The sequence below is a fragment of the Halichoeres trimaculatus genome, unplaced genomic scaffold (assembly GCF_033239565.1).
Source record: "Halichoeres trimaculatus isolate MK-OKI-2021-1 unplaced genomic scaffold, fHalTri1.1 fHalTri1_scaffold_18, whole genome shotgun sequence".
Lineage (NCBI taxonomy): Eukaryota > Metazoa > Chordata > Actinopteri > Labriformes > Labridae > Halichoeres > Halichoeres trimaculatus.
Window position 1 is genome coordinate 14,588,314 of NW_027437196.1, and position 25,791 is coordinate 14,614,104.

A 25,791-nucleotide genomic window follows, 5' to 3' on the forward strand; every position below is an offset into this window, starting at 1 on the left:
CAAAAGGTGTATTCAGACCTGGACTGTTTGGTCCACTTTAAACGGACCAGGGTTTGTTTCCCATGCTGGTGCAGACTTTTCATGCAGGTGTGAATAGACACAAACGAACCCTGGTGCGGACCAAACAACCGGACCGAGACCCACTTTTTGAGGTGATCTCGGTCCGCTTCCAAACGAACTCTGGTGCGGTTCGTGGTTCTCTGGTGCAGGTCTGAAAACAAACCAAGGTCCATCCGAACTAACTACAGGGTACATGCGCCTTTTGGGCCTATAAAGCCACCGTAACCTAACCGTCTTTGGTTCATCCCTGATCCTCCGTCTTCTGTTTAGCCACGCTGTTGCTAGCATGTTGTGGGTCAGGACACGCAGCGCATAGCGTATCCTTGCTGCGCGCATTCGTCTTCGCTGTTCCAAAATTTGAAACGGTGTTGTTACGTCTGCTTTGAAGGAGATGCTCTTGAAACTGAAAATTATTTTGCAGCTCTAATAAAAGCACAAACACATGTTTTATCCATTTCCAGGTCTGTATTCTGTGTGCCGCCTTTGTCAGTGCTGTCCAATGAGAGCACCGATCGTCACACACGTGGATGTGTTAACAGAATATAGTCCACTTGCAAAAAGTACAATCTGTATACGAACCACACCAAACGAAAAAAATAAAGTCCGCTTTTGGTCCGGACCAAACAAGTGGACCAAAGGACTTTTCTGGTCTGAATACAGCCTAAAATAAATATCTGTTTGGTAAATGCTAAAATAAAAAAAGTTCAGTCAGGAACACTCTCGTCATAGATTAACCATTTATTGCCAAATGGATACAGTTAGAATTGGCGTTAAAGCTCTGCTTTTCAGAGTACTCCCTGGGTTAGCCGAGCAGCTTGCTCGAGCTTTCCAGGGAGTGCATAGCAAACCCCCCGTATACATACAGAACAAATGAATGCATACAGATCAATAAGATACATACATGAGGCTAAATAGGAGGAGGCTGGGGTGGAGGTGGGATGATTGTGACAGCAGCAGCTGAGCAACAATGAGGTAGCAGGAATAACTGAGAATGAAGACGTGATTTAAATACACCGCCTTGTTGTTAGACGCACGCTGTGATTGGTTGAGAGGGGTAGGTTAGAACATCAGTCTGTCAGCTGATCACAGCTGGGCGTATGACTTCCGTGTCCTTCATGAACTTACGTTAACTCCATTTGTTTTCATCAAACTGAAAGAACAGCAGCCTATTAAGGTATAACCAGTTCTGGTGCATTCCCTGAATTTTTGTTTATTCTTATGCACCAATTAATATATTTTAGCAATATTTTCATGTTTTATCCTCTTCTCTTTTAGTTCCAAATGTAGCCTCATTATCTTTGCCTCTGACACCGATTCACTTCAAGGATGAGTTAATGCATTGCGATTGATTTACAGCCACTTTACTTTTCTATGGTACCACAGCAGAGTTGTATAAAGTTTCAGTGACAGACACATCTGTTGCCATAGAAACTCCCTATCCCCAGCCTGGGTCCAGTCTGCAGAAAGAGCAGAGCAGAGAGCCACACTGGCACTGCCAACAGAGCATACTCTGATATAATGTACACAAATGAAGAGTGATGGCTGGGTTTCATGGTCATATATTTTACTTTAGAATAAAATAAATGACACCCCAGCTAACAGCCACCTTTGGACCTGAAAAATACTGAAACACAGCTCCCATCAAACAGCCAACACAACTTGAGTTGTTAACAGTCAGCTAACTGATGCAGGGCTATGAATACAAACATTAAAACGGCTCATCGCCGCCCTTTTAAAGTTGGCCGCTTGAGTTTGAGCCGAAGACAAACACGTCTATTCAAAGTCTATAGAGTCGATTTTTTAAGACCCAAAACTCTGGAATTTGTGATGATCCAAGAGTCCTGAAAAACATTTGTGTTTCACACACCACAGTAGCAGATTTCAGTGGGATGCTCTGATGCAGATGCATCATCAAAGCACCAGGTGCCTTTGCATCTGTTACTCAAAAAGCAACAGCCAGCTCCTTCAGCTGTGACCTCAGGGACGGCAAACACAAAGCGCGTAAGTACCATCATGAGATTGATAAGACGTGTTGTAAAAGGTGAGTCATTATGACAGGAGAAAGCAAGTGTGTGTAACAAAGTGAGGGTGTGGGTGGAGAGAACAGTTTGTGTGCACAGCTGATTGTATCACACTTTCAGAGATGATGTGGAGCTCGTCTTGTGACTCGTCTGCCTGTGTGTGTGTGTGTGTGTGTGTGTGTGTATGTGTTTGTGTTTGTGTGGCCACCATCTTTTACTGCTTGTCACAGTTTGTAAGGAATTAGTTCCCGCAGAGGCCGAGGGCTGTACAGTGGAGACGCTCTCAGGATGAGGAGGTGCTGTAGTTAGCATGTAGAGGAGGGAGGAGGGGAGATCAGCTGACACAACTATGTCACTTTATCAGCCAGAGACTGAGACAATGTGACAGGCCAGACTTCCAGCAAATGCACATACAGAGTCTGGGAAAAGTGCAGAACACGACTCCAAAAAAGTAGCTTCATTTGGATTCAAATGATGTAGAAGAGAGGAGATAAGACGAGGGAAGGGTTCATAGGGTTAGTCTGCTCCATTAAAGAGGCGTGTGAGCAGGGTAATAATCTGTGGAGCACGTTTAGGGGGATGCCTTTAAACCCTTGGCTTTATCTGAGCTGCTGCTCTGACACTGGAACATGTAATTGGTCCAGACAGAATAAAGAGCAAAGTGAAGATGCACTCTTGCCATTTTCAGCCTTCTTATAAGTCGGTGTCAGCCAGGTGAGAGTAAACCTGTTCTCAACAGAGAGTGGGTGCATTTTAAACGCAGCATGAACATGGTTTACCTCCTGTTTGTGACTTTCTAATTGAGGCTATTGACTGTCATGTTCAGCAGCAGGAGCATCAGTGTCATATCACGACTCTGCCTCTGTTGTGTAATTTCCCCTCTGATGAGTTCCTTTGTTTTGTGCGCCTCCGCCGCCAGATGAGATGGGAGGCGGTTTTGTTTTGACGGCCCACATCTTCAGGTGCCAAAACCACAAATCTCTGGAGTGAAGGTATGAATGGGAGCACTTTTACATGCAAACAAACACACACACACACGCACTCCATGTGGAACAGATATAGGTCGGGTGGATGTTTTGCTTGAGGGGAATGTGTAATTAAATTATGTAGAACTTCAGTGCGTGCATACATGAATTACAAACACAATGGAAGCATTTCGGAAACAACTGCTGTGCTTTCTGGCCTTTTCAAGACATGTAGCAACTATTCAAACAGATATTTCATGTAAATCATCAGAAAGAAGTGATACATCTTAGGGGTGGGAGAAATAATCAAAAAATGGTATATCTGGATTTTTTTTTCTGACAATACCAAAATTGGGGTTCTTTGTCAAAAAATCTTTTTTTCTCCAAATTCAAATTCTTCATTTCAGTCTTTTTTCATAAACTGGATTGGAAAAAAGTTACCCCTTTTCTCCAGCAGGGGGTGAAATGTTTCTCTCTGACTCACGTGATGTGCATTTTATGGGAAAATATGACTCCTGATAAAGTCTGTAGACATTATCGTCATCATTTAACTTTTCGCATGGTCTGGTGTTTAAAAACAAACTAAAAATCACAAAAATTGTAAATATTCAATAACCACAAAACTAAATAGATCAAATTGTGTGCGTAGTAGGGGTACATGTATCCGTGCCGAACCGCTCCATAAGGCCGTTCGGTTCGGTACAGTGCTGTATTCGAACAGTACAGTAAGTTTACGTTAGCTGCTGCACATGGCTCTTTAATATTCACGTGAGTACTCGTCTGATTGGCTGAGCAGGGAAGGTGTTTTAATATTCATGAGGAAAGTGGTCTGTGATCCGTGCTTTGCAATCATGTGCATATTATGTGGATGTGACTTCTCACAGCGAGCCAATCAGAAGAAGAATATCAAAGAGCTTCTGTAGCCACAGGAGCTTGTGTCTGAATTGTGCATCATGGCTGCTGCCAACAACCAACCGGAGCTTGAAGAGCCTCCCCCCTCGCTGTATAATTGCAAGTTTTTGGTTTAATAAACATGCTAAACAAGCAAATGGTTTTGCGTTGTTCCATACTGTACCGAAAATGTACCTAACTGTGACCCTAAAACCAAGGTATGAACCGAACCGTGATTTTTATGTACCGTTACACCCCTAGTGTGTAGCATATCGTCCCAGCCCTAATATATCTCGTATAACAGGTGGTGTGACAGCCATTTAGAGCCATCGTATTCCGGAACAACGTGAAGTCAGGCTTCAAACTCTTAAAAAAAATAAAATTAAAAAAATGTGTAGTCATTGCTTGACTTGCATCATCAAGTGGTAAGCTTGAGGTTTGTTTTGACATGTATTCAATCCCATTTGTTGATCTTCTAATGCAACATCAACTTTAACCAAGTGTTAACTGAGATGTGGCACCTTAGTGAGCCACATAGATCTGCTCCACCAATGTAAAAATAACCTCTCCTGTATGCGATGTTTGTGTGGACTCCTCATGAAGTGTGTGTTAGTGTTTTGTAATTTACTGTATGTTGACTACTCTGCATTACAAAGGACTGCAACACTGGGATTTTGATCTCTGAGTCCGCAGGTATCCTGCCAATACAAGCTGACTGCTGCTTGTGAAAACACTTGGTGGAGTTAGTTACTTTATCCACGGCTCAGTGAAGTCTTGGTATGTTTAGTCACTCACGTTACAAAACTAAAATAATCTTCTCTGTCCAAAATAAGAAGACATAAGAACAAAAAGCTTGTGCAGCTTCTTTCACACATCTACTGAATTTGCTTTGTGATTGATCTGCAAATAATAATTTTTCAGCAGGTTCCAGCGCTCTTGTGTTTACAACAAAAGGATTGGGGTTTGTTTATGTGAGATTGTTCACAAATAGTATTGAAAGATGCAGCTTTTATTTGATTGAATGATGTGGTGGAATTTTTTTATAGCTCTGAATAAAAGAGAGCTATATCTATTTTGTGATGAAATATCAGTGATTTTATGTTGCTATAATAATGTAAATGTGGATAAAATACATGAAACTGAAGATTAAATGCGTGATGATGGTGATGTATTGAACTGGTGATGCACAATGACTATTATGCGTTTAATAGGAAGTTAAAAAAATAAAAATAAAGTAATAATAATATAGCATTTTCCTTATACAAATGATCTAATCTGTGACTTAAAATGTTCTTTCCAGACTCACCTTTTAGAAAAGAAATCAGAGTAGAATGCATTTTATTAATCCTAGGGCTGAGTATTGCATCACAATTAGCACCTTCTACCTGAATTTTTATTTAATTAATGCATGATTATCCCAATTTCAACTCAGTTTATTCTGTAAATATGTATATGATTTTAAAACATCTAACTTAAAGGAACATCCACAGATGTAGACTTAAGGTTTACACACGCCAGCTAGAATCGAAAAGTTTGGGGGATGGGGGGGTCAACAAATTTTCCTTAAAGAAAAAGAGAAAATAAAAAAAATGTGTATTTCTTGCAAGTAAAATAAATGGTTTTAATACAGGGGTGTTACTGTAGAAAATAACTTTCCTCTGCTGGTTTTTGCAACATCTGGCTGTCTGTCGTGTATTTTAAAGGGACAGTTCAGTTTTTTTGAAGTGGGGTTGTATGAGCTCTATGTGACCACTAAGGACATTAGATACAGTAGAGAGGTGTCTCCTCTCCCTCAGTAAGACACAAACTGTAATCGCTGGTGACGAGGAAATAGGCGCTAACAGGGACAGACGGTACCAGATTCAAAGGCTATTTTCTCTGCCTACAAGAACTAAAATCAAAAAGTAATACCACAGTTTAAGAGTACGCTAATATTTTTTAAGCGCATTAAGTCTTTGGAAATATAAACATTTATCCGGACTTAACTAACTGGTCATGTATCCTTCCCCGCAGCGCTAGTGCGCTCCGTCCCCCCTCCTCCTTTCAGCTGTAGGGAATGTAAACAAGCTATGCTTCGGGCGCCGGTTGTAGCCTCGTGTAAGTTTGATCAAGTATTGTAATTCTTTTGTTTGTACTCTAAGGATTGTGAGGCAGCGTAGGAAATTCAAAATGAGTGACTATGACAGCGACGATGAAGTTTCATTCACTTCGGAACCAAAAGGTATGTATGTACCTGTATGAACCGGAGCACACAGAAGAGGAGCTGCTACAAATGGCGACTGAAAGGAATACAGAGGAAACATCCACGGACATCCCACTTCAAAAAAACTGAACTGTCCCTTTAAGGGGACGGTGAATTAGTAGAGTTGGTTTGAAAATCAAAATATTGGTTTTGATTATTAATCGATCGCCCAGCCTTAATTAATTCCCATGGGAAGCTCAGGTAAATTTCATTTTTAATTTTCGTTCAATTTTCAGAAATCTACCACAAGAAGAAATAATAATTTGTCCTCTTTTTGTGTCAGTGCACATCAGGTAAAGTCTGTTTCACAATTTCACAATATGGTTGGATTAATTTAATCATAACAACACAATCAGTGATTGAAAACATTATTTATAGACCGTATGTTATCTGAACATATGATCCCTTACATTATGCTTCATGTTCATTAGGTAACTATTAATGAGCTCATTCACATGCACACCATGTTCACCTTTTCACATTTGTTTCACTCCCCATTTATGCTTCATTGTGGTAGTTAATGGTGTGTGACACGATGCTCATGAACCTGTACAACATTTTATAACTGTAATGATTAATGCAATGAAAACAAGCGCTTCAGCTGATGGGTTTGTGCTTAATAATTACAGCAGAATGTATGGAAAACACAGGTCAGCTGAGGAGATTCCCTCCCTGCAGAAAACAGTCAAGATAAAGCAAGCGAAACCATATTATAGGTCACTGCAGGAACAGTGCTGAGTCAGCAGAGAGTGAGAGACAGAGAGAGTGAAAGAGGAGAGAGGGAAATCATGCTGGTCAGAGTTTGACCCTCACAATGTGCGCAGAAATGAAAGGCCTGAAACTGAATCCCCACATTCCTCTGGCTTTATGACAAGCCAGTGAGAAATGCTGCTGCTCTGCACATGTCATTCCATACTACCTCAGCTCAGCCCGCGATGCTGCTGCTGTTCACCTCCTCTCCACAGTCACACTCTGCACAAGTTTTTCTCCCTCTCCACCGGTCCACTCTGCACATTTTTGGACCACCCACCCAACTCCAGCAACAGCCAGCCCAATCCAAGGTTCTGCTCCCTCCCTCTGTGCCAAGGATTCCACCCTGGGCAGTGGGAAAGGCGCCAACCACATGCTAACACCCAGCGCCACAAACACACTGTGGCAGAGGGGAATACAATTCACCCACTTGCACGAATTAAGATGTCAATGCACAACCCACTCTCCTTAATGTGCAACCTGTTCCACTCTGTCGATTTGGAGGACCCATCATATACTTCCTTTAAGTGTTTTATGCCTCTCCGTAAAGAGCCGTACATTTAGAGAAGTCCTTTTAAATAGCTCATTTTACGACCATTATTTCAAGAGAACCCAGCACAGCTCCACCAACATGAATTTGAGGAACTCCCTCACAGCGCATATTCAAATAGTAACACTTATTACATCTACTACAGTTAAGCAATACAAGGCAATACACATCTCTAGGGAAAACAGCTGCAGAAACATTGTCACACAGTCATGTGACCTCTGCTGCCTCCTCTGTTGTAGCCAAGCTGGCTGAGGGAGGGCACCTTCTTCTTCGCAATGAGCGGTAGACACCACAATATCATTTAGCTCCAGAGATCAATATGCACTTTGCAGTAGCTGACCTACATAAGTGGAGGAGCGTGCAGAGTCGAAATCATTGGATTGCCTGTGAGCCTTAAGATCCTTGGTGCCCTGCTGGTGTCTCCATGGGATGAAGAGCGTGAGGCAGCTGATGGTGTGGGGTTACAAATCTCTGTTTTAAAACAACACTGATAGTGATTTCAAGCGGTAATATCAGGCGGGAAAGAAGTGATGGGGAATCACTGCATCTGAATGCTGCTGGGAACAAATGCAGGACGCTGAGACCAAAACAAGTGCTTAGATCAAGGCTTGACCATATGGCAAAAATATGACCAGTCGTTTTTCTACACTTATCAACCTGAAATCACTGGGTCAACTGGTTTTACTTATGGATACAGCTTAGTAACATGAGCTCAGGTTTATCAGACGTTTGGAGAGCTGTCTCTTTTTTTTCTTTTTTTAAATAGTATAAAATAATGTGCTTAGGATTACAAGGGGTGGGATTTTTAGCTTGGGAATATTTTATATCTTTAGGGTTTCGTTGCCATCAACTTCATGATTTTTTAAAAAAAATTGGCATGGAAGTTGGGAATTTTTTTTATCGTTAATTTGAAAGAGGTTTTCAAAAATGATTTTGGTTAAAATAATGATAAAAACCAAATTCAACTGTTTACCATGACATACATGTGCAAACAATTCCAAGCACATTTGATCGCCATCAATCACTACTTCATTAGCCCACAGTGTTTCTCCTGAGACCACATTTCTGGATTTGGAGTCTAGAGGTCAGCAAGGTAAGCGAGTGTTGCATCTTCACAGAGAAGGCACTGGAAAAAAAATTTCGAGGTGTTTTTCCAGCTCTCTGTCCACTATATGGAATAAACTTGTCTGTGTGTGTACATGTGCGCACGTGTTTGTGTGTGTGAACGCAGTGGGGCAGAACTTTGCTGTGTGCAAAACAGCGAGAGGAGAAATGTGAATGGGACGATGTACAAATGACATCCCCTCATGTAAATTAGATCAACAAAATAATGCTATTTAGCATGTTGACATAAAAAACAAGATTTAGACCTGATTTATGAAAGAGGTTACTCTAAATCACTTCTGCTGTGTTCTGGCACTATATGGAAAATAAAATCAACTCTTCTTCCTGTACTTAGCCATGACAAATATTTGCGCCTATATTCATGACAGACTCAGGAGAAAATCCTGAGGTTTCATTTATTGAGTCATTTAAAAATATTACGATAAACATGTTTGCATGCATGTCTGCTTATAGCAAACCAAAATGTTTAATATTTATACACATATAAGACCAGGCAAATGCAATTAAAATGAATCCCTGAAAATTCTTGTTAATTTCTGAAAATTCCCAACTTTGAAATGCAAATTTATAACCCTAAGTAAGATAATCATCAGTAAAAGAGTCTTTTCTGTGGTTTGTTAGCATATTTCAATTTTTCTCCATGTTAGTGGATGGTACAGCTTTTTTAAGACACATCTTTCAGTTTCATGTGAACAATGTTTGTCAATATGGCTCATCAGTTTCGACAGGGGGCTGCGAACTGAGCTGCCACTCTCCTACATGTCCATTTTGGATGAAAAAATTCTCATCTTTGGGTGACAATATGTGCATTGTAATCCATGTTTCCATGCCCTATTTCACCCCTTTTTCCCCTTCTTTTTCTTTTTTCCTTTTCTTCACCAGCAGCTCCAATAATGTTTTCCATTGGAGGTTGGGTGTTTACTCCTTTGTGTACTGTGAGCTACAAGACAAGCCTATACTCACTGGCTGATGTCACTGTTTTGGCTCTGTAAAGGCCCGCTTGAGCATTTATCATTTTTAAAGACATAAATTTCACATAAACTCCCCTGAGCCCTCAGAATGGGACGATCTCTTCCATGACCTGCTGCCGCAAATTAAGCATTTTGACATCCTAACTGGCTGTGTGCAAATTGAGGCTGAAAATGATCCTAGGGCACATTTTAGTGAGTTATTTGGCTCAATTTAATTTAATTTAATCAGGAAACCACTGTAACGTCTTTCAAATACCTTGTGTGGATCACCAGCAAACCCAGAAACACAGCTCAGATCCAACAGAGCGTCATTTAATCTGTAACTCTTTAATAACAAGCGCGGGAGTTTCTGGATGACAGAAATAATTATCTAACTTGCAAAGATCCCGCACAGGCTGCCGTTAACAAGACAGGACCTACTTTCAGCACAGATAGATGGGATGTCTGATTTGAGGTCAGCTGAACAACACAATAACAACATGCCTGGAAGCAGAGAGAGGGAGTAAATACTCCCGCTCCTCCTCTTCCATGTCAAAGCCCTCGCCACTCTTCATCAACCATCTCTGCCTCGCTTTAGACGTCTCCCCTCCGCTGCCCCTCCTTCCTCCCTCTGCTGTAAAAACCTGGCCATTTCCCCACTGCTCATCCCTCACGCCCACCCAGGACCTGTCACACTGCTGTTTCCATGACAACGCAAACGCAGAGACAGCAGGGTGAGATGCCCAGCGAGAGGAGGCAAACGGATAGTGGGGTGGGCTGTACTTCACATCATGTATACATTTTATGCAGCAAGTGATGGACAGATAACACAATGTAGTCTGATCACATCCTAACTTTAAGAGAAGGCTTTGTGCTTTTCTTTGACCTCTTTTATCACTTATTTAAAGTCCACCCCGGCCCAAGCTTTTTAGGTCATTTTACTGAATTTTTCAAAAATGTAAAAAACAAAAGAAGAAGAAAACTCTACTGTTCGTTGACAGATTTATCCAGAGCAGTCTTTCTGAACCAGAAAACAATCCCCAGTTGTTTCCTTATATTTGCTCTTTCAATGAAACACACAGGCTTGAGCAACGGCCGTGATACTTTGCAACATCCTTATGAAATCCCAGATTCCTGCCAGTGTGTCAGTCCTGGACGCCAACATCTGACACTCCTTTAAGAAAGAGTCCACATTAAAGAAGCAGCGAAAAAGAGACGGCTGTGATTCTGTTCAGGAGCTGACCGCACTAAGAGGCAATGACAGGGATGTCATTTTCCAGCCCGACTTAAGTGAGTCAACGTAATTTTGTTAGCAAAGATGAGTGATGGAAACAAGGAGCAGCGAGTTAACTAGCACAATGAGGCATGTGTAAGAAGGGATTTAAGGTTTAAAAACTCAAACAGCGTCACTGATGTCATACTTTTGACATTTCCAGTTTTGCAATAGAGCATCCCATCTCTCATACGGCAACTCATGGAAAAAAAAATACCATAAGGAGACCCAGTGATGGTTTTCAGGTGCAACCAATAAAAATGTTTGTTTAGAGTGTACAGTGGCACATTTTAGTCAATCACTGAAACCTCAAAGATATTCACTTTACATAGAAAAGAAAAAAGCTCAAACTAACGTGATGATGTTTTCTTCCCTTTGGCCAGTCTACCTGGATGGAAGGACTCAGTTAGGGCTGCAGCTATCGAATATTTTAGTATTCGAGTATTCTACTGAAAATCCCATCGATTAATCGAGTAATCGGATAAAATACATTTTTGTTTAGTTAAAGAGCAGTTATTTTTCAAATGAAAATTTTTCTCTTTAAGAAACAGAATTTTCTGATACAGCATGTCAATAAGAGCACTTGCTTTGGTAGCTCCAAAATTTGTAAACACACTTTGACACATTTTTTGTGCCTTGTACATCTCATCAAATGTTGCGGACCCAAATGGCACCCGTTTCGTAGAATGACCCATTAGTCTCCAAACTCCAGAAAAGAAGCTAGATTTGTTGCTAGTTCCTATTTTGTATAAGAGGTAGCTTGAGGGGTCTGAAAACTCTCTTAATATGGCCTCAGCTCTATTTGAAATACCACTATTTGATCCCTTTTAAAATTAAACGATTCCTTGAGGCGGAAAAAATTACTTGAGGTTTTTTTGGAAATCGAGTACCTCGATTAATTCGAGGAATCGTTTCAGCTCTAGACTCAGTACCCCCAGATAGTGGCCAATGGATAAGGGAGGTCATGTGTCTTGTCCATCATGTGAACGGGAATCACAGGGAAACTCACAATAAAATATCAGACATAACAACGCGATGCCCAGCTCATCACCCAACACAACAGTTAAAACAGAATCAGCAACACTTGAAAATTTGAGTGACAATCTCATGATGGTTTTCACCACATTTAATTTCCTTAAATTTACAGAACAACCTTGAAAGGTAGAGTGATGTCTCCAGCGCCATCGTGACAAGAAGGCGACATAGCAAGCCAACTTTAAAAGGATGTGTCTGTTGGACAGCCACTGCTAACTATCTGCAGATTACTCTAACAGTTCCTTGCTCCACATGGAGACATAAGGAAACAGAGGTCCATTTAATGATTGTGAAAGGTTGATGAGGCTGGTTAGACATGGATATGATCTGCAAGAGCTGAGACGATATCCTTTCCTCCTGATTCAGTTCTTTAACGATTACTAACAGGGGTGCAGATTCAACTTAAATTGTGATTCTTAGATATTTTAGATTTTTGCAATTTTTAGTTTGCTTTTATAACACCAGAGCACATGAAAGAGTTAAATGATGATGATGGTGATGATGTCTACAGACTATATCAGGAGCCATACTTTCTCCAAAAATGCACTTAACGTGAGCCAGTGTTTAAGATTTATTCAGGGGATCTGGCATCTCAACTTTTTCCACCAAGACTTAAGTAGGGATAGACCGATTATCGGCTGATATTTGGCCTTTTGAGGCATATCTGCATTGGCCTTTTGTTTAATTCGATAGCCGATAAGAAACACATTTAAAACTGCTCACCCGTAGCATCTGATTGGTTACAAGCAGAGCCATGGCTTGGGAAACAGCCAATCAGCAGTGCAGTTATTACAGTTATTGCAGTTACATTGAAATGTTAGAAAACTTTGTTTACTGTAGAAAACTTGAGCTATTTATTTTTTTTTAATTTTCATTTTACTTTCTAAAACATGCTGCTGAGCCTGGGAGCTGTTTAATAAACTCATGCTTAAAGGTATTTGAATAAAGTTAAGTGTTGGAGTTTGTATAACTCTTGTATTGTAAAAAAATTTTGACACCAAAATTTTCCCTTTGACTGCAAATTAATATCCGCTTCAAATATCGGTTATCGGCCTCCTTGATTACAAATGATCGGTATCAGCCCAAATCCATATCAGTCTATCTCGAGACTTAAGTGAAGGACTTAAATTTGAAAAAGAAAAAGAAAAAAACAACCTTTTTTTTGAAAAAAAAAAAAAAATAATAATAATAATAAAAAATACTAGTTTAAAATAATTAAATAAAAAAGACCAATTTGCACATAACTTATACTTATTTATTCATTTCTTGTAGAAGTTTCTGCTAGAACTTGTTGATGCTTCAACAGGCTGGTATAAACAATTGAAAGACTGTTTTTTAAAGATGAAATAACTTTTCAATTTTTTACAATTTAACCATTATTTGAAGGTCCACAAGTCATAGCACAATCCTACAAGTCAGTGCCAGAATTAAAGGTTGGTTGCAAGAAATGAAATATTCTTTACTATTGTAGGTCAGTGAATGTCGATCACATGCTCTGACTAAGCTGAAGCACAGACACCTGCCTGGAGCTGTATCTCTGTTCACAGCTTTATACACATCTTGCTATTAGCTGAGTACTTTCTTACACTTTTGACGAGACAGTTAGTCAAAATTTTATTTTATATATGACTTAGATAAGTTAGTCCCTTTCAGAATCTTTTTGTGATTATCGGATTGCAAAAATCAGGACAGCAATACTTTTCTTTATTGATCGATCCCCATTAAAGATAGCACAGCAGCTTTAGTGAGAATGTCTAGGCTAAATTATCAGATTAGGGAAAAGATTCGGATTTTACAAATTTGAGTGAAAAAAACGTTAAGAGGGAGAGAAATGTCCTAGAGGTAGACTGATATATCGGCCGGCCGATATATCAGGCCGATATTTGGACATTTGTCTCTATGGGCCATCTGCCGTATTTTCTTTGAAAAAGCCGATTTTTGATCCGTTGTATAAAATGACGCAATTTTTGATCAGGCACAAAAAGATGAGCACCTCAAACTTGTGGAACCACTTGGATACATTACATACTTTTGTTCAAATTATATTAACAAGTTTAAATTTCTTTTTTGACATTTTAAGAAGAGTGTGAATGTTTACTACTGCTTGTTACATTGTGTGTTTACTCAGACAAAATATTTCATTGTTTTGAAAGCTGAATAAATGTTTAGAGGACTGGACATGACTTGTTGTAACAGATTTCTTTTAGTTGCTCAGAAATTGCTGCGTTTCACAAAAATGTGATAAATATATATTTATTTAACAATCGGCCTGAATTTCAAATTGGAAAATACAAATACTTGCTATGCTATGCATATCGGCATCGGCTGCCCAAATTTGGAAAGCATCGGCATCGGCCCCCCAAAAAACCATATCGGTCGACCTCTAAAATGTACACTGAAATGTGTTGCATTTTGATGAACTAAAACCAGATTACAACTACAAAATAAATTCCAAAACTGACAGTGCATGAAGATGTCAATAAAAGTGTTGAAAACTGTATTAATCATAACACAGAGTGGGTTATTGTTTTTGTTGAAAGAACTGAAAAAAGAGATAGCGATAACTTTGCGTTGAAATGCAATATTCTTCAAAATGAATTGTCATCAGGAGTGTTAGACTAACACAGGGAGCTAGAAAAGAACTGGCAGCATACGCTACAGAACAAGGGTCGAATGATTACAGTATCTCTCAGGTGACGCAACAAGGCAACCTATCACAGGGCAAAAGTCAGTGATTACAAGATGAGAGGCTTCTCTTGAAGAGCACTGCTTTCTTTTTGTGAAATTACAAACATCAGGTGGGTGAGCAACAAAAACCAGAGAGGAATACATAGAAAGATGGGTTTGTGTGATAGAAATAACAGGGCTGAGTGGAGCCATGGCAACTCGGGAGCAAGAGATGGATGAAGAGATTGTTTCCAAACCATGTGACGAGCTTTACTCTGTCCCACACACACACACTTACACATACACACACCTGTTGCTACAGCCTTAGTTCACCATGTGTTCAGGCAGAGAACTACTGTTTAGTAACACCCTGTCCACAGACTGGGACAAGTCAGTGAGAGAAAACTCCAGTTGGTTTTCCTTGTATAAACATCCACATACTTGGATACACACTTAAATGAATTCCTGAAATGTCATCGTCCCAACACAGTCATTCCTCTGCACTGCTACACGGAAGTGACATCAAACTAATAGCATCGTATTATTTAGGAATGCATGGGTGCATCTACCTCGACTGCATTCTTTGTAACTAGGCAAGGTTGACAGAAGACCCAATGAGCATGCTCTGTTGTCCTCATTGAACTCACTATGAGATCTCATTTAAGTTTTGGTTTCGGAGGAAATCCTACTTCTTGTCTCGGCCTGTCTTTTAGGACCAAATGGCGTGATGAGTCACAATCTTTAAAAAAGAAATGCAAGTCAAAAGTAGTTTTGTTTCACTCTAAGTTTAAAAAAGTAAATAACTTCAGGCACAATGCTTTGGAGATGTAATACTCCTCAGGTTGGCAGGAGATGCAGTTTTTAAGTGCTTAAATGACAACACATGCACACAGGAGAGAGGAATAAACACATTATCTTTAAACTCATCAAGTTATACACTCCAGACTTTTTCAATTTGCTTCAATAAAAAATTGACCCAGGAGCCAACATTTCTGTTTCTAACCTCACAAGAGTTGGCTTTCATATAACTACTGGTAAATCTGACTGAAATCCTTCACTTCACATCTCCAAACAGCCCCGAAGCTGGAGCCAAACCACAGCTGGACAACAAGACATGTTAAGCCGGTGATGTGACCAGAGAGCTGTGCACCATCAGGTGGGCAGAGTGATGCAACTGAAACTGCTCAACTGGTTCCACAGGACACGTTCCTCCAGCATGACTGAGAGGAGCGTTGACAGTCATTGAAATGGCACAAGTTGTCTGCCTGTATAGTCCTGAATCAGTCAAGCAGGAGGACCCTTAAAAGGAGAGCACTGCACCCTCAACGTGGGGGCCACAACAAAGCAGCACACAGGTCAAAGCCTTATGCAGCATTCCCTACAATGCATGGGTTCAGTCTGTGCTCAATTAGCAGTCCTAAATCTTTTGCCAAAGGTATTGTGGCCCAATCTTAATTCTGCGGACATAATTTGAATTTTCCACATGGCTTTAAAAATTGTCTCACAGCAATCTGCACTGCTGTGCAAACTTCTCCTCTTTAATCTTTCTTGTAGAGTGCTTTAATATTATCTAGGTGCATTTATAGAGAAAGATTACTTTATGAATTAAAAGGAAAATAAGGTTATTGTAGCAGCATTTCACAAAATGCTGAAAACAAATATACTTTAAGTAAATGGAAAACTTGCACCAAGGTAGCTGGTTGCAGACAGTAGGGCAATAAAATGACACAAGACAAACTTTTCGTACACAATGAGATAATAAATGTATAGCGTGCTATATACTCATACTAACACCCTATGAGGCCAGATGCATAAATAGGTTACATCAAAACGTGCAATACTGAGCGTGGTAGAAATACTGACACTTGAAGTGGAATTAATTGAATAAATGTGAGTTATCGCACAACAATACCTTATTGTTTTACAAATAATGACTTAAAGCACATTTGTTTAAGTTTTTCGAGCTACTATTATAGCTTTTATGTTCTGCTAACTAGCATTTCAACAGAGCACACCGACAACACACAGCAACGCAAGCCAAACACAACAGAAACATTACTTCAGCAAAAAATGAGAATGGTCCCTGCCCCCTGAACGAATACAGAAATTTCGTCAACTTACCCACCGTGGCAAGTGGCACAGAGGCAGGGTTAACACCAAAACAAACCATGTTAACAGCCCGCTCAAACACATGGTGCTGAGAACTGTCCTGACTCACTCGTATATTCTGACAACGACGTCCAAGCAGCCAGACTAGCCTGCAGCTAAACAGTTAGCATGCTAACTATGTTCCTGGTGTACTGGCGAACTTCGTCCAGTGTTGTATGCACGGTCACCCGCTCACTCAGCATAAAAAGCAATGACATTTTAAAGTATTGTGCACGCCACATCTCACTTAATACCACATTGTACATGTGGTCACACCGTTTACAAATACAAATACATGTCAGAAATTGCAACAACTCGCTTGCATACTCGCTGCCGGAGCCGTCTAATTGAGTTTGCTGCAGAAACAGTATTGACACAGGCAGCGGGCTTAGCCAAGAAGCTAGCGCTTGCTAATCAGCTAGCGCCGAAGCGAGAGCCCGTGCCAGACAGACACACAACCGAGATTGAAGACCTCGCATTGGATCCTGGATTTCACAACGAAAACACCTCGTCCCCTCTCAACAAGCAGCACCAACACGTGTGGCAACTTACGATTGAATACTTTGGGCTGTGTCCTCGCTGTTAAATCCCGTTTATCAGACGCAGCTCTGACCTTCGCGGTAGTGAAACAACATTTCTGCTGGCTAACTGTGCCGCCATGTTACTCCTGCTGTGCAAACCAATGCTGAGTGTTTATCTGGCTGCTAGCTGCTATCCTCCCCCACACCAAACCACATCACGGGGCTCCAGCAGGATCAACTCTGTTACCGCCGGGGCTCGTGAGCAAAACCACGGTGATTTACCTGTGCAGTGACTAGCTTCACAATCAAGATGCGTCATTATTTCACCTTAAAACCAGTAACAGTCACTCTAAAACATCACAGTCATAAATGTCAGCGTTCTGACGGTGCTTAAAAAGTGGGAAAAGTATCACGTCCAATCCAACTTGACAGTCTCATTAAAGAGAAAAAGTGTATTAGTGAATTATAAATGTCACTCAAACACATCCGCAAGAAAGGAAACATTGAACACAACAGGAGGATAAATTAAGGCCAGACAAATTCAATGTAAATCTATCAAACGAGACATCTGGGAATTTTTAAAAAGCTACCAAAACGACAACAGTTAAAGATGAAGACAGTCGTAGTCTTTATAATTCACTTTATTCTTGCCTGCCTGTCTCTATGAAACACAATTTAAATTAATGTAGTGATGAGAAGCAGCAACTTGCCTGATGAAAAAAATGGCAAGATTTGTTTGAGACAATAAACAACTACTATTTTTTCAGTAACAGGCGAAAACACTGAACTAAACAATGACCACAAATGACAAGTAACATAAACATTTAAAATTAGGATGTCCTATTTATTTTAACACCTTAATTTACTGGGTGGTCAACGCTTCAGAGCACACCAAGTAAGGAGGCGTGCTCTGTCAACAAAAACTTAAACAACACTTCCACCAAGTGGTGTCTAAGTGAAACAACAGGACGATTTTCTATAAACTTTCGTTAACCTGGGAGATACACGAACTGATGAAAAACTGACCAACTTCATTTTTTAAAGTCCATTGAGTTATTCTTGAAGCTTTAAAAAATTAGTCATTTCTGTTTTACAGAGCTATATGGCGATCTTTGGACTATTAGTTACAACACTGAATAGTGGAAGGTTTGGTACTTTCTGCATTTGTTTTGGAATATTTTGTAAATGAACAGTGTAACTGAAAATGTGATTTTCTAAAAGAAAATTACAAGTCAGGTAGGTTATTTAAGAGTGTTTTCAGTTTGGACGTTTATATTTACTTAAAAGTAGTAAGAGCACATACTGACCTGAGTATTTTAGAATTTGACATTTCTTCTAGGGCATAGATAACTAAACAGTACAGATGGAGGGAGATGGGAATGAGATATCACTTGATTCCTCAAACTTGTGATGTTGTAAAGAATGAGGTATCTGTTACATTGAATGACATCTTATGCCATTACGATAACTAAAAATGTGCCTCTAAATTTACAGCGAATCATCAAAAAAGCAGTTTCTCTCTGAAATATTCCTTTTGCAAACTACATTAGCTCTCAGAGAGACACATACACTGCTGCTGTACTCCTTAACAGAGCTATGCCTCACTATTATATACGAGTAGAGAACAGTTTTATTCTTTAGAATCATCCAGTGTTACTTTTGTGATTGATGCACACAACACAGTAAAGCCAGTCCTTATTCCGCAGCTTTGTAAATTCATTTTATGGCATATAAGTAAAAGGCATACATCAACAGTCAATCAGGCTCATTTGGCACAGTCCAAAGAGGGTCAGGGGAAAACAGCCAAACAAATTGATTCACTTTCAGTCCGTGCTTTTACATCAAATCCTGTGGACACTTTTCAGGTGAGCGTAATGGGAGACTTAACGAATACTGTGGCTCACTTAAAAAATGAGGGATCCCACAAGACAATCCAACTCATAAAGGTTTTTTTTTTTTTTTGCCTGATTTCATCCTTGTCAACAGTGATTTAGGCAGAACTGCAGCTCATCAGGTATAACTTAAAGGTGTGAAATTGCCCCTTTGAGATTATATGAGCAGCTCTCAACTAAAAAAATTCAATGCTACATCAAAGTACAGGGCAGTTTTGCAGAAAGCTAAACTGTGACACTACACATATCATTACAGTATGATGTCTCCTATTAGTCTTGTTTCCTTTAATACCCATTTTTTTCTATCTAATCCATGTGTGGGTATGGATTATTTCAATGTCCTGCAGTGGGGCTTGTTTTACAGTTTAGGTTGTGAAACCAGTCATGTCCTAAGGATCTTAGCAAATTTTGTGGCACCCATGGGAAATTATGGTGAAAATGGAATTCATGTATTCCATAATTGTCCTCAAAGAGAGATAGATGCAAAGAAAAAGGCTGGCAGGTACACATACAAGAGGAAAAGGGGAAATCGAACACAAGTGGGAAAACACAGTATTTAAGACAAAGCATGAATGACCTGACTTGGGAGAAATATTAAACACTGATGTCATCATTCCTGAATTTTTAAAATTACACACCCTGTACAAAACAATCTGTATCAATAGGCACTTTTTAAATAAGGTCTTTTTATAGTTTATTTCTGGATTTGTTTGAAAAACGGCACAGCAGAGCAATGATTCTTAAATCAAGGCGTGCTGGGTGAGCGGAGAGAAGTAAAGCTAAATGCATTCTGGGCCTTGGGAGTCCAGCCGGAAGGAGGTCAGTCTGTTCTGTGTGGGGGGTATCGTAAAGGTGGAAAAGCAGAGGGTGAAGGAGAAAGAGGAGGTGTTGGTTGGATGCAGCCACGGAGGCACGTGGGCAGTCGAATCTTTGAAGAGGGGGTTGAGGGGAAGAAATGTGTTTATGATGATTTCTCTTTTCTTGCTCTGGGTGAATCGGCTCCATGAGAGTTTACTCCGTTTACTCCATTGGCTGTAAAAAGAGAAAACATCAGTAACATGAACGGATATAAGCATTGGAAGTATCGACTAGATACGACGACACGAGTAGGAAAAAGTTAGATAACAGTGTGTGATTTGATATCTTTGTTTTGGGGGAAATGTTTACTCCTTCTTTCATAATCACCTTTGTCTTTCTTTGATTTGCTCTTGGATGGAACCTGTTTCTTTTTCAAACTCTGAGCCTGGGCGTGCTCCCTCCATCGGCGCAGCTGGAAGTTGATAAATTTCCACATCATGAAGGCCTGAGTGAGGCAGATGGCGGCCAGGACAGTTATCCTGATGGAGAGGGGAAACAGTCATAAATTTAATTCACATGTGTGCATGTGAGGAGGCTGTGCAAAATCAGATTAAAAAATGGATTTTCTGGCTAAAACTGGTGCTATATTAGCAGATATTCCATCAGAGTAGCATTATTTTTCTCTTTAAATAAGACAACACATCCTCACCACTCAAAATCCGACTATCAGGAAAATATTTCTCACTTGGCTTTGCATTTGGCTGCCTGTTGGTTGCTTCCGATCAAACTCATTGAGCTGATGTTGTTTAACTAATGCCACGACTTTAGCATCCAAAGACTGTTCCTTTAAGCTTTGTGGCTAATGTGAGCAGATTATCTTTAGAGAAATGTTTATTGTACACGTTTACATGTTATAAGGTCTGCTGCACCTGTTTAGGAACATCTCACTGTCAATAATTAGCAAATCCTGCAGTGAAAATATCCCAGAGTTGTTTTTTATGTGGCCTCATAAATGTAAAAAAGAGGCAAAATATCATTAAGCTGTTGTCTTTTTCCTTTCAAAAATTCTTACCGAATGAAAATAACATTAAAGTTTCCTTCAGCCCAACTGAAGCCTTGATTCTCAGCATTGGCAAGGCCAAAGCCCACGGTGAGGACAGATAGAGACAGAGTGAGGAGCCGTCCAAGGACAAATAAGACTGCCCAGATGGTGAAACTGGAAGGCAGATGAGAAGAGGGACACCATGATGCTTCACCCAAGACTTTTACCATCGGTTATTTCTGAGAAGTAAAAAATGCTTCTTGAATCACTGATTCTGTGCGTACGAGCTCACCCAGTCTGTCTGTTCTCGTTGCTGAAGTAGACGAGGCGAGAAACATGGAACAGCAGCTCGACGAAGTAATGCAGCACAAGCAGGACCAGACCCAGACGGTTCAGACTGAAAAGGAGAGAATTCACTTTATTACAGCTGATAGGATGAGCACAAAGGGACACCATGAACCCTCTTTTTATGCTGTATTCTTTGTAAGAGAGAGCTCTTACTTCAGAATGTAGGCGCCTGCGATGTGGACCAGGTAGAGAGATATATACACAAGCTGCCGTGGAATATCCTCCTAAACAGGAAATACAAAGAAGAGCAGGCCAAAATATTTATTGCAGCGTGGCTCTGCATGCAGATTTAGGCAAAGTGTATGAATCTTTGAAACAATACAATACAACGAAGGAAGTCAAACAGGAAAGAGCCTCAGGGTGCAAACAAAACAGTACAGTACAAAATACTACACACACACACATACACGCACTTACTTTCTTTGTCTTTTGGAAATACAGCTCAGGGATGGAGTGCAACCAGTAACCCAGCTGGCAAATGAAATAGAATTTCATCTGGAATCTGAAGGATCAGCCAAAATAAAACTCTATTATTAAAGGTCGCTCTTTAAGTCACATTTAAGAGGTTTCCTTTTGTCGAATGATAATCAACTTACGGCATCAGTGTGTGGGGATAACCTTCCCAAAGTGTGACAGGGTTGGACAGAAAGTTTTCCTGAAATCAAACACAAATGCAGTTAAAATCTCACGAATGGGTCTTTTTTATGTGAGCCAAGTAGAAACTGAATGCTGTGAATACGTACAGAGAGAAGGATGCTTAAGCCCCAGCAGAAGGAGAATAAGTAGAAAGCGCTGAGCTGTCCTGACTCATTGAACTTGCTGTGTTTAGTTTTGGAGAAGTGCTTCTTCCTGTTTATTTTCTGCAACACATGAACAAGACAAGTTATAGAAGTGTACTGCAGAAATTAAAGAAGTGTTAGTGTCTCACTTACATCCAGCACGTACTCCTGGATGATTGCATGCATGATGATGGCAACGAGCATGTAGAAGAAGATGGTGGCCAGGTCTTTGATGCCATGGTGGAAGTGGTTTATAGCTGTCTCCTCTGGGCCTTCTGTAGTTTGACACAGACATTACAAAAGTCTACTTTAGCTGTTTACTGTTCCATCTGTTAATGCAGGTTTCTTTTATGTTTCAAATCGACAACTGAACCGCCATTTCACCCTTGCTCAGTCAAGTGATTCACAGGTTTAATAACCTTAATTCCTCAGGTGAGACACCTAGATTAGCAAGCTTCGTCTGTGCAGTGTTACGCAACTCAGAAATGCCAGGGTCATAAAGCTCCTCTGTCGGTCTGTTGTTACACTTTATCTCATATCATTTGTTAAAGTCAGCGCAGACAAAAAACAATCCTGTCACACAACAGAAAGATTTGGCTTCTATTTGTTGTCTGCTGTCAATAAATAACAGAGCGAGGTAAGCAGTGAATCGAGGTCTCTCTGATAACGCCTGGATCACCAGCTGGCAGGCTGGAAACCTCCAGCCTGAGGTCGTACTTTCTTTTTCACAGTACCAAAAGTTGGCAAAGAAACTGTTAACCTTGAAATGAACAGCACTTGAATCGAGAGGCCCATATTACACCTCAGCCTAAATTCAGCCGGCACAACCTTGCCACAAGAGAACTTTATAAATCAGGCAGACTAAATTTAGCTCCACAGAGGGGGAAAAAAAGAAGCTTTCTAATGGGTTTTGTGTTAGGCCACGCAAGTACCGCTCCAGAATCCAAATGAGAGGCTCCCAGACAGACAAGTCACAGATAACACTGTGTCATATGAAGCAGCCCAAACTCCCAGTACAGTATTCATTAAAACAGACTGACAGAGCATCATGATCATCATCTTATTCTTTACTCACCGTTGGCTGATATGGTGACATTGTACTGAACCGTTATGAATAGTACGGCAAACTTTGAGGTGACCTGCAGAGAAGGAAACACATGAGTGCTGAGAATAACATACATTTATATTTGTATTTACTGTGTGTTGCAGTTATTTCAAAGACAAGCAAACATACGGTTAGTATCAAATCAAATAGGCTGTACGTTGAGGATTTAATTACAAGACTTTTAACAGAGTAACTGTGAATGTGACTTCATAAAGATTAGGATGATAAAGTGGTTTTGAAATCTTTGCATTTTCACCAAGACAAGACAGAAATGAAACTCTATGAAGTTAATACAATATCTAAAAAATGTTTACTAACTCCCTCTTATGGGCAGATATACATAAAAAAAATGTCAAGAAAGAGTAACAAATACTGCACAAAAACACATTTCAGGATCACATTTCTCAGAATTTTTAGTGATTAAATATGATTACTGGATGACGTCTTTAAAATGTATCAAATTGGTGTAATGTGCTGCAAATAAAAAGGTTTCAACAGCAAGTCAGCTGTGTCCCCTAAAAAAACAAAGTACGACATGAGCAAGATATTAAAGTTTTATAAAGAAATTAAGTCAGAATTTATTTAATTTGACGTCAAATGTTGCGTTTTCAAACTTTTACTGCTCAAATAAATTTCCCATACGCTATTTCTTCGGGCACGTGTTTTACTTTGAAAAAAACAGGAAGTAGTCAAAAATATCCTTTTCTGACTCTAATGGCGCTGCTTTTCGCTAAAATGAAAACCTGTTTGAAATGAAACCTTGATGTGAGTGAAAGAAGAGCTGCGTGGAGCAGCACGGAGACCGTCACGCTGTGTAAATATTGTTGTCAGACCCACAGGATCGAGTTACGTTTGAAACACTGCGAGGAAAACTTTGAGATTCAGCGTAAGCGGGTTTCTGTGATGATGACAGCACTCTCAGTCACTGTGTGATTGCCACGTAACACATCTACGCATAAACTAACAAAGCAGAGGATTGCTCAATTGAGCAGCCTAAACTGTGGATACACCATTGCAATATTGTAACATACGGATTTTTCTTTTAAGTGCAGTGCATGTGAAAAGTTTTAACATGAACGCGCGGGCCTGCAGATGGACGATTTGAAATATCGATTGTAACGTGGGGAGCAGCCAGATGGAGAGAATTCACTGGTTCCCATGTCACTTAGAGAAAGACAAAGTTATAATTAAAGCTAAAGCATATGTCTGACGACAAGATTGAGTCGATAACCTGATGGATTAAAAACAAAAGCGAGGCCATTGCGCACAGAAAACTTTCGATCATGAGAGGAAGTGGAGTGGAGAATAGAGATCAGACAGCCATGTCAGTTTCCAGGAGAGCAGATGGAGTTATCCGGCATCCTCTCAGCCAGGAGCCCGTCCTCTGGACCGAGCAAGCATCCCTGTGTGGTGTGCAATCTGAACCAGTCAACATGTGGACGGGACTCACCTCAAAAATGAGCCCGAGCAGAAACACCATAGCAACACAGGAAACAATATCTGCATGGTTCTGGATGACAAACTCATGGCTCAGCACCGGCGGGTTCTTGTTGGTCTTTTTTCGGATCCCCATGTCCACACAGTTCGTCCCAACTTCGGCTGCACGACGCTCAGCTGTAGTCGCTTTCTGTCTGATTCGATGAATATCTTCTGTGAGAGAAACGCTCAAAGCTTCCTCCGGCTTGCTTCAAGCAAAGGGCCAGGCAGCAATTGAATGGCGTGTCACTCTTCTGCTAGTGGGAGGGTCCACGGAGAGAGAGACGCTGCGTCTGACCAACGAGACTCTTGACGCGCAGGATCCAAACATCTGGGCTCTCCATCACCACCTACAGGTCTGGAGTGAGAGAGTTTAAAAAAGACCTTACAGATCAAATAAGATGCGGGGAATGCACACGTAACAGTTGTACAAGTACTCAGTGTAACTGGTGTGTGTTTTTAAATGTGGATTAAAAAAAAAAAAAATTACCTCAAACAAGACTGAGACAAACCTCCCAACAAAAGCCATTTCAAGCGCAGTGCCTTCTGGCATTTCTTTTTGAGAAGATCCATGTCAAGATGCCAATTTCGCTTTTAAAACCCGTAAAAAGAAAAACAAATTGCCATGAAATAATAAATTCCCATTACAGGCCTAAAACTTAATACAGCCTCTGTTTGGTCTGACTGGAGATTATCACTAGGAGGCGGCAGAGTGGACAGGAAAAAAAAAAAAAAAAAAAAAAAAAATGATAATAATAATAATAATAACAATAATAATACAAATATTAATAGTAATCACAAGAAGACAATGAAATGTATGGAATAGGATTTTGGCCACTTAAAATGATTCTTCAGGTTAAAGCATTAAAAAAAAAAAAAAAAAAAAAAAAAATCAGAGGAAGAGCATTATTTCCCAGAACTTTGACTTGAAACACTGCAGAAAGTGAAATTCAAAAAAGTGTCAATGTCCCTGCCTATATTCAGTGAAAAAGTTGGGCTTTAAATAAGTCACAATTACTTCCTAATCCCAGAAAAATGTATTATTTCCAGACATTAAAACATAAAATTACTTGTAAAGAGTAGTTAAGAGGAAATAAAAGACTTTAAAAAAAGAATTTTGAGATAAATGATTAATGCCAGAACTAACACTTTA

At 40.1% G+C, this 25,791-nt stretch overlaps 2 protein-coding genes across 5 annotated transcripts in view; both read right to left on the bottom strand.

Moving 5' to 3' along the window:
• Positions 1 to 17,472, bottom strand: part of ncoa2 (nuclear receptor coactivator 2) — an 80,130-nt gene extending 62,658 nt beyond the window's left edge. For 2 of the 4 annotated variants that reach the window (XM_074693061.1, XM_074693058.1), the window contains exon 1: positions 17,230 to 17,471. The gene's annotated coding sequence lies outside the window, so the exon portion shown is untranslated. Of the gene's footprint in view, positions 1 to 16,650; positions 16,756 to 17,229 lie in introns of those variants that run through there. The other 2 variants (XM_074693060.1, XM_074693059.1) reach the window with 2 other exon arrangements.
• Positions 17,473 to 18,878: 1,406 nt separating this feature from the next.
• On the bottom strand, positions 18,879 to 24,901 carry tram1 (translocation associated membrane protein 1). The gene is made up of 11 exons (XM_074693990.1): positions 24,613 to 24,901; positions 23,133 to 23,196; positions 22,211 to 22,332; positions 22,022 to 22,138; positions 21,875 to 21,933; positions 21,696 to 21,780; positions 21,432 to 21,502; positions 21,223 to 21,327; positions 20,961 to 21,104; positions 20,276 to 20,427; positions 18,879 to 20,122 (listed from the first exon to the last, which is right to left on the bottom strand). The coding sequence occupies exons 1-11, from the start codon at positions 24,733 to 24,735 to the stop codon at positions 20,052 to 20,054; spliced, it is 1,113 nt and encodes a 370-aa protein (XP_074550091.1). The 5' UTR covers positions 24,736 to 24,901; the 3' UTR covers positions 18,879 to 20,051.
• Between the last annotated feature and the right edge of the window lie 890 nt (positions 24,902 to 25,791).